Source organism: Meleagris gallopavo, chromosome 1 (genome assembly GCF_000146605.3).
Source record: "Meleagris gallopavo isolate NT-WF06-2002-E0010 breed Aviagen turkey brand Nicholas breeding stock chromosome 1, Turkey_5.1, whole genome shotgun sequence".
NCBI lineage: Eukaryota > Metazoa > Chordata > Aves > Galliformes > Phasianidae > Meleagris > Meleagris gallopavo.
This window is the reverse complement of record NC_015011.2, coordinates 20,926,174-20,935,409: the sequence shown is the minus strand read 5'-3', so window position 1 is coordinate 20,935,409 and position 9,236 is coordinate 20,926,174. Positions and strand designations below refer to the sequence as shown.

At 39.6% G+C, this 9,236-nt stretch overlaps 1 protein-coding gene across 4 annotated transcripts in view; it reads right to left on the bottom strand.

Annotated features, from left to right (window-relative positions):
• Positions 1-8,898, bottom strand: part of POT1 (protection of telomeres 1) — a 63,671-nt gene extending 54,773 nt beyond the window's left edge. Inside the window, exons 1-3 of one of the 4 annotated variants that reach the window (XM_031553138.1) lie at positions 8,773-8,898; positions 7,620-7,705; positions 2,487-2,618 (exon numbers count right to left, since the gene is read on the bottom strand). In XM_031553138.1, coding sequence (XP_031408998.1) covers positions 2,487-2,618; positions 7,620-7,705; positions 8,773-8,863 — 309 coding nt within the window. In that variant the 5' untranslated portion in view covers positions 8,864-8,898. Of the gene's footprint in view, positions 1-405; positions 524-2,486; positions 2,619-7,619; positions 7,706-8,589 lie in introns of those variants that run through there. The other 3 variants (XM_010706251.3, XM_031553134.1, XM_010706266.3) reach the window with 3 other exon arrangements.
• Positions 8,899-9,236: the final 338 nt, after the last annotated feature.

Here is a 9,236-nt window from a genome sequence, read left to right as displayed (position 1 = left end):
TCCAGGGACGGAGGTGAGGCTGACAGGCCTATAATTACCCGGATCTTCCTTCTTGCCCTTTTTGAAGACCGGAGTGACATTGGCTATCCTCCAGTCTTCAGGGACCTCCCCTGTTGTCCAAGACCTCTCAAAAATGATGGAGAGCGGTTCGGCAATGACCTCCGCCAGCTCCCTCAGCACACGTGGATGCACCCCATCAGGTCCCATGGACTTGTGGACCTTAGTACTGCCTAGGCGCTCACGCACATCCTCTTTCCTGACTAAAGGGAAGTCTCCCATTCCCCAGACCCTCTCCCTAACCTCCAGGGTGTGGGATTCCTGCAGGGGAGCCTTTTCACTGAAAACAATCAAAACTCAACAAACTTCTTCCAAATCCCTCTTCATTCCATATGCCACTAGACTCACCCTCACACTGCTTATGTGCAATGCCTCTAGTGAATCTGTCTCCCTCCTTGCCACAGCCTAGTTCCTCAGTCTGGTCCAGCAGTTGACTTGGCAGCTGTAGCAGTGCTGTAGGGACGTGACAGCACATTCTCAACTTTCGGTTCAGCGGCCAGGGTAAAGTCCAGAGGATAGTAAGTTAACAGGAGGTGGCATCAGGTTCAGTCAGGGCACAGCTCAACTGAGGAGGTAAGGACTTTCTTGTACTGTTTTCCCATAAATTCAGATTAAACTCTATATTCTTCAGAAAGATTCTAGAGACCAAAAATTTTCAGAGGAATGAAAGTACCAAGATACAGATGCCAGAGAGAAGCACTGGGGGTGATCTTTGTCATATTTTTCATATTTTTCCAAGAACGCAGTTCATAAAATCCTCCTTTACTCTTCTTTCCTCCTCATATCAGGACCTGATTTTTTGAAACTCTAGAGTAACAGCATGCTGTGCCATCACTAAGATAACCTGCAATCAGTGCATTCTCACACTTGCTTCAAGCTTGGCTTGTGGAACTGGAATCTCCAACACATTTAACGGTGTATTAGCACAAGCTTTATCAGCCCTACAGTTGTTCTTTTTTACGCCAAGCTGTTTCAGTCACCTACTAATCCATGCAGCATGAAGCTTTTCTCAAGCAAAATTCTGAGAAAGATTCTGTGCACTTTCAGCAATCAACTACAATATCACATGTATGCTTAGTCTGTTAATAATCATTCTGCTTACCTACTGGAAACATTTATTTTGGCAGAATCGTTTTCTAATTCAGTTTCTGTCTACTTCAGTATTTCCTCTGCAAACGAGAATCCCTGTCAATGTCCAACTGTTCTTGCAGAAAGAGCTTTTAAAAGTAGGAAAGCCTGTATGTCCTGCAGGTGAACGAGGACAGAAAACTATATCCTGAGGAATAAAAACCCTGCTTACAAGCAACAGTCTTTATTGACAATTCCATTTGTCCCTTTACAAGACCCAAGGGAGACTGGGTCACTCTTACTCATTTATGTCATCAAATCACCTCCTATCACATGCTGCTGTGCTTCCAAAAAAGGCAGTTTTGCTCCTTTCTAATTTATCTAATTGCAGTACTCCTGGCATCTCTTTGACACCATAGTGAATCAGTCTAGAGAATAAGAATAGATGAAAACTACCCTCTCTCTGTTAATATGATTAGTCTTGTGCAATTTATTTCCCTGAACTGACTCACCACAGTGTCAGAAAAGCACTAGGGCTGGACCTGGAATACACGGGTGGGGAAGCAAGATGTACTTTTCGCATACAAACTGGTTCAGTTTATGTTTTTAAAATGTTTGTGCCATTTTCTTTAAGATGCAAGTCGCCTAAGGTTTTCTCCAGAATTTGTTTTCATTCTGGTCAGAAGGTAAGCTTGGCATAATGTTGACTTTCTGCCTCTTAAGTACCAGAGATGATAAAGAGGATTTTCAGTAGCATACATGCAAAAAATTAAACAGGTTGAAAAAGAAAACCCTCAAGAATTGATGCTGCATTTTACACAGTATATTTGTTTTAGGAATGAAAATATTACTTCCGCACTTCACTAGGACTGTACTTTGAATCTGAAATATATTTGGGACTCCTAGAGAAATACAGTACGCAACTGATAATAAATAACAAAATAGCACCTTGGTGCAGGGCGTTGCTACAGAGACATCTTTTCATAAAAATGGATACTCAGTTGCTTCATACAAGGAAAACTGCTTTAATGGTCATAACAGAGAAATATGATCTATAAGGAGGATAGTAGTGCTTACTGCTATTTAAATATACATATTTACACCCTCCCCTAAGCCCTCAATTTTCAGCAGTCTTCTACATACTACTATAATTAGTTAAGAGGAAGAGGCAGAGCTGCAAACCAATCAAGTCAATAGCAACAATGCAATTAAGTTCAACACTGCCAACAAAAAAGATATGCAACAGATGAACAGAAACAGAGCACCAGTAAGTCACCAACACAGCTGAAATATGGAGACACTTTACAAATTAGGCAGGAGCTATCTCAGAGCAAACCAAAATTTGTTTGTTAGTAACTTACCTGGAAATATTTGTTGGTATGGTCAAGTCCTATTTGCAAATGTTTTAACTCCTCCCTCTGCAAGTGGCTTGGAAGCTGAGTCTCAGGTTTTCCTTTAATGATCTTTAGCAATTGAACAGGCATAGTTGCTGTCTAAACAACAAGAAACAGATTCCTGATGTTACCCAAATAGACCAAATTAAGAGTTACTAGAAGTTCCAGCATACTCAGAAGGGGAAATCTATTTTCTAAAAGGAGAGCCTTATTAAATGACTAAAAAAGTTCAGAGGGATCAGTCTCAGTACCAAATACATCAGGAAGAGACAGTAACATTTGCTAGACATTTGATAACATTTGCTAGACCTCCATGATTATTTTGAAAACATTCCATCGTGTTGAAAATGGCAACAAAATATTACTTTACTCATGATTAATAGCAACTGGTGAATATAAAGGATAAAGAGTATGAATACTTTATATACAAAACACATGCTAAAAAGCAAGCAGGGTCTTTGAAAGGCAAAAGCAGAATCATGTTGCCAGTTGAAAAGCAGACATAAAACTAGAGCTCAATCAGTACAGTATTTCAGCAATTTAGAGAAGAGGGTGCACAAGTGACAGATTATGTTTGTACTGCTCTGTTTTTCAGAATATTTTGTGCTTTAGCAAAGATTTCAACTCTGCAAAACTAAAAACAGCCAAGATACTGCATATTAACTGAGTAGGCTTACCACATACTTTATAGAAATCAGAGTACCAGAAGGCTGTAAAAGATCCTTACAATAATGGGAAGCTGTTAGTGAGAATCAGTCACACAGCAGATCCCTGTGCTGAGGACTTCCATTCGTGATGCTGCCCAAGATACAGATAGGCTGCCTCGCCTGGCAGTACTCACACTGATTTCAAGATGCAATGCAGTGATCCCTAAAATTAATTGCAGCGGCCTTCTCTGGACCCCAGAACCACAAAAGCAATTCAGAAAAAATTAAGCAGCCACTTGTAACAAGGTCACAGTGCCATGCATCCTACCTGCTCACAACATACATTTCTCTACTTTAGGTCAGCAAGTTTTTTCTCTGTAACTTCCACCTCAGCATGCACAAGACAAGAAAGATCCAAAAAAAAAAACAAACAAAAACCAAACCAAACCAAAACAAACAAAAAAACCCTCAACTTTTCATTGGGAGTATCTACTTATCACTGTTTACAAGGGTGGATAGTGATGGAACAATGGGGAATGGTTTTAAATTGAGACAGGGGAGGTTTAGGTGAGATATTAGGAGGAAGTTTTTCACATAGAGGATGGTGACACACTGGAACAGGTTGCTCAAGGAGGTTGTGGATGCCCCATCCCTGGAGACATTCAAGGCCAGGCTGGATGTGGCTCTGGGCAGCCTGGTCTGATGGTTGACGACCCTGCACATAGCAGAGGGTTGAAACTAGATAATCTTTGTGGTCCTTTTCAACCCAGGCCATTCCATGATTCTACTTCATACTATATCCTAGCAGGATGACAAGCTGATCTATTTCATCTAGAAACAGTGAACTTCAGAGTTAATCAGCAACATTACTTTTCATTCAGCAGCACTATAATGAGCTAGGAAGATGTACAACATAATGAATTAACACTTCTTAAATTTCTTGCAGTTATGGTACTTGAGCAATTACAGAGATGTTTGTTTTTCCCAGAGATGTGTAACAGCAAGATGCATTTTGTTACAGTTCAAAGATGGCTGTTAAATCAAAACAAAGAAAGAAATTCAGGTTTAAAAACCTCCTTCAAATTTTGCAGCCCCCTTGCTTTCTTTGAAACAGAAGATTTTGCCATTTATGTCAATTGGACAAATATTCTGCAAGCGTCTCTGTGGTTAGAAAGGAAAATTTATGAAAAGAAGCCATATGTCAATTGATGCAGTGGGACATAGCCATATTATTTCCACTACTTCATGTTTACTCCTACAATTTAGGTAATTTATGTAAATAATATACAAGTTGAAAACAAGGATGGTTTGTGGTGTTTTTTTTTTTAAATCTTAAGTTTCTGTACATGTAAAAATCAGTTCCTGTATTTTAACTAATAATCACTGACACTCCCAGGTTTTTGTTCTCTGCAATTAAAACACAAAGACATTAGTGTGGATGCGTGCACACATGTATACGCTGTAGTTCTAAGAGCTACATTTTTGAGATCAATTTGATACAGCACTGGCATCCCAAATCTAGATGCAGATGCCTGTAGTGCTCTCCTCGGTGTTAACAGCAGCTGAGTGAAAATAAGTCTGCCAGGTGTCTCTTGTTCTCAAAAGGCTAACTGCGTAGCATTGACAAGCATCCCTTCAAATCTGAGTCTGCTGCTGTAGAATTCTCTAAGTGGCACGTGCACAGTCACTCATTAGGCTGTGATAGGTAGAAAGCATCATGGGGCGCTCCTTGAACAGCAGAAAAAGGGGATGGGTTCAAAACACACACAGCAGAAAGAAAAAAGGCAATGAACTAAAAACCTCTATTGCCTTCCAAAAGCTAAAAGTGACAAATACACAGATCAGCCTCTGTAAAGACTTAATAATTTCAGCAATCAAACAATTATGTAAATGATTTCATCTTGCATGTGAATTCAGAAGAGAGAGAAAAAGAGATCATCACTTCCTTACTAAGTGAAATGTAACTTTGAAGATAGCTATAGGCTGAACTTCTCACATTCTTGCTCTACCCCATAACTGTTTCTACCGAATGATTTTCTAGCTTTTATATTTCTGATAGTGGAACAGTCTACTATAATCCAATAGTTCTATCTTAATTGTCTAGGGAATATTAAGATATGTTCCAAAAGCACATAAAAAAATCTTAAACCACAGTACACCAGAGAACAATTGCCTAGTAGAAAAAGCTTTAAACAAAGGTTTAACCTTCAACAAAAATAAGCAGTAATTTTAGAATTTGTTCTTTTGGATGCATTGAGACATATTCCACCAAGATAATGCAATCATAGGACGTCTCCATCTCAAGGTTCAGAAAGAAAACAATATGCTACAATAAAATAGTAAGTTTTAATAAAGAGGACTCCACCTGATTCCTTTCTCTTGCAGCTTAACTTAAACAATCTCAGATTTAGGGAGCTAAGAAGCTGTCTGGGGTGCAGGCACAAGAAAAGCTGTCAGGCTCACAGCCTTTCCATCAATTCAGACAGAAGGCAAAATAAGTAGCTTTTCGTTTTACTTGCAACACACCTCAGAAACAAGCTTTGAGAGCCTGGTAACTTTAGTGTTAAAGTATATAACCAAAAGCCTATGCGCTTACAGAATCAAGCAGTAGCTTAGATGTGGTTTAAAGACTGTAATTTTTGAACTGAACACTGCAAAATAGGGTGCTAGGCAGAGCCTGAGCATTGAAGTCCTTTTGTGAAAGTCATATTCTTTTTTTTAATCCCCTGCAGGCTTTTTAAACTTTTGTTACATCTAAAAGAGAAAGATCTTAAATGTGCTTGGGAAAAAAAAAAAGAAAAACACCAGAAGTTGAACTCTCAGATCAATTCTATAATCCTTTAATGCACACTGCAAATCATTAAGACAACACAAGCTGCAGTGGCAAATGCAGTTAACACCACACAGTCACAAACAAAACTGTTGATCTGAACAGTATCACAGCATGAATGAGAGAGAGTAACAAATGAAAAGTAAGCAATATTTTTCTTACTAAGAAAAACGTAAGAAGAAACGTACAGAAGAAATATAAATTTGTTCTTATCATCAAAAGAATTAATCACTACTTCTAATCTTCCTCCACATATCTCTAAGAAAGACAAAACAGCAAATCTTACACTTCAGCTAGCATAGTAAAGGAGTAAAAATTTTCTACAGTATTTCAACACAGAAAACTGCAGGTTGCAAGCTTGGTACACAAAAACAGTCTCATATACTGCTGATGTTAAAGTAAATATACCAACAGAGGACATTCTTGCAGTTGAAAACACATCAGCCATGACGGATAGGTCAAGTCAACCTCCTGTTAGGATCAAGAATCACTTCACATACATTCTGGATATAAAGGTTGCTGAATTCTTTTAGAAAATGCTTTTTGGGAATCTCTAGGATGCAATGAAGATCAATTGAATTTTTACAATCATAGCAAATTATAAATAACTCAGTTTACCAATAATGGAATTATCACTCAAAAAACCTTATACCTCTGAGTAAATATGAGGAACCAGTAATATAAAGAAAATAATGTAAAGACAATCATAGTTAATGTCCTACTTTTTTCCCCACTCCAGATCAAGGGAAACAAGCATTTACTCAAAAATATGACAAAGAGATTACAAAGGAAGAAATACATGCTGCATTTATTTGTTGAATGGGTCCATCACTTTTGTCTTCCATGTCTAGTTCTCTGAAACACAATTCTGTTATTACCTTCAGAAGGGGAGTCAAAAGACATTTCAAAACAAACAAAAAACAAGAGCTCATAATACAATCCTCAGATGTAAGAAAACCTTTACCGCTTACTGCTTATATTAAAATAGTCAGAATATGAAATACATACTAGTGACAATAGAAGTAGCTTGCAGACACTGCAAGTGTGAATAATGCAACTGCTCTTAATCATGAAAAGAACAACACTGAAAAATAAATCCATTGATATTCTTCATCTTGACTCTAGAATTAAGTTCAAGCAGAAGGAAACCGAAGTTGTATCCAGTACATTAATCCAGGATAGATTATCCAGCACAGGATAGAAAAGGACTACATTTCTACCTGGATTACACAGACCCATCCAACATATTAGCTTTTGTTCAAGTCAGATGTGCGCATGCACTACTGGGTCCTGTTTTTAGGCATTACTACAACCAATGGATTGTTCCTCTGTACTCTCTTTCCAGAAATGAGATTAACTCTTGAGCAGAAAAATAAAGAAATCTCAAGAAGCAATAGATAAACTGGAAAGATTACTTTTTTTTTCTCTGTAACTAAGAAACATTTCACTGAAAATACCATAAAGAGGATTAATGTCATTTTGGGACAAGGAAGCTGTAGCAGTTTAAGGCACAAGGAAATTCCTTATCTATCAAAGCAGATGCTACTTGCAGAGAAGTGCTTTAAGTCATTCTCCAAATCAGAGAATAAACACATGATTTTGTGGACTTGGAGGAAATCTCACCAAAATGCCATGAAGAATGAACAAACAGCCAAAAACATCAGCATGTAACTGATGGGGTGAGCCAAAATGGTAGATTTCTGAAGCCCCTATAAACACACAAAGGAGTCAGCACAATATCTGGGATCACCCTGCAAGATCTAAAACAAGTTTGAAGAAGGCAATGGTCCACCTTTAACACAAACACATATGTAGAGACAGTAATGTAGTCTCAGAGTTTCTGTTCAGTTTTCTCATAAAAGCCACAAACAAACAGAACTCCTACAATTTGGGTGGGTCCTCCCATCATTCATAGGAGCAATCTTTTGTTGTACTGCAGTTTTAATACAACCAAGAGGACAACTTAAGAAGAAAGATCTCTGGAAGTTTTTTTCCCCTCATGTTGTAACCTGAGAAAACACGACATCAGCTAACTAAACAGAAGGAAAAGCCAAGAGAGCAGCGTGACACCTCGCTCCCTTAGCTGCTGGGCTTTAGCACGTGCTGGCACAAGTCTTCAGAAGCACATGAAAAGTAGTAAGTTCAGCCCATTTTTGCTCTAACACAGCTGACTACTAGCATACAATTAGAATTCTTACAAATTAATACAAACTCATTTGTTCATTTCAATTTGTAATCTACTAATTATACAGCTTAACAGAGGCCAAATCTATGCATTTCTGCTGGAAAATGTTCTGTTACTGCCATTTATCTCAGCAGCACTTCAGCCCTGAGAAGCAGCAGAACTGCACTACGCACGCATCTTGTGAAGGCAGAGAGAGGAAGCTCGATGCACCAACTGTGAGGACCATTAAGCAACGACTGCCAGAAACCACGATGTTTAACACCAACGGCCTGGATGCGCTACTTTAGTATTAGGACTACAAGGTTATTAGTATTGATGATATAAACGTTTTCCTTTTGAGTACTGAGGGCCAAACTGGCTTAAACAGGATTAGGAGAAAAGAAATAATAGCATATGGATACTTCTAACCGTTATAACACTGTATGTCACAGCGGGGACTCGGTCTCCATAGATAACGGCTGCGGGGCAGTTCAGGCAGAAGAGAAGTGCAAGGGCTCACGCTGAAAGCAGAACCTAGTCCGGGCAGCACAGGGCAGCTGCACTCTTCCCCTCAGCCCTCGGTGAGGACAGCGCTCCGCGTCCCGCCGCTACCTGCTCGAGAGGGCGGCAAGGAACGGCCCACCGCCTTCCCGCTTCCGCCCGCTGCCCGCGCATGCGTACTGCCGATGGGTAGTAAGAGCATGCGCTGTGAGAAGGCAGGAAAGCGCTGCCCCCAGCCGCGGCCCGAGAGGGGGCGAATAACTTCGTATAGCATACATTATACGAAGTTATACGGAGGGCGGGCGGGGCGGTCTTGGGTGGGCGGGAGGGAAGTGAGTAGTAGCGGCGGGATGTGGCGTTCCTTTGTAGCTTCTCATCTCTGTAGTCCTGGGAGCTTGGCTCTCGTTTCTTTTGTTTGCTTCTCCTCGCCAGAAATCCCACAGGAAATCATTTTCTCCTTTTCCTACCTGTGCTATTCTTCTACTACAATCCCCTCTCCATGCTCTTTTGGAATTCATTTAGTTAAGTTGCTGATCACTTTAAAAGGTGGTTCAAAAATTGGAACTTCTTCTGTC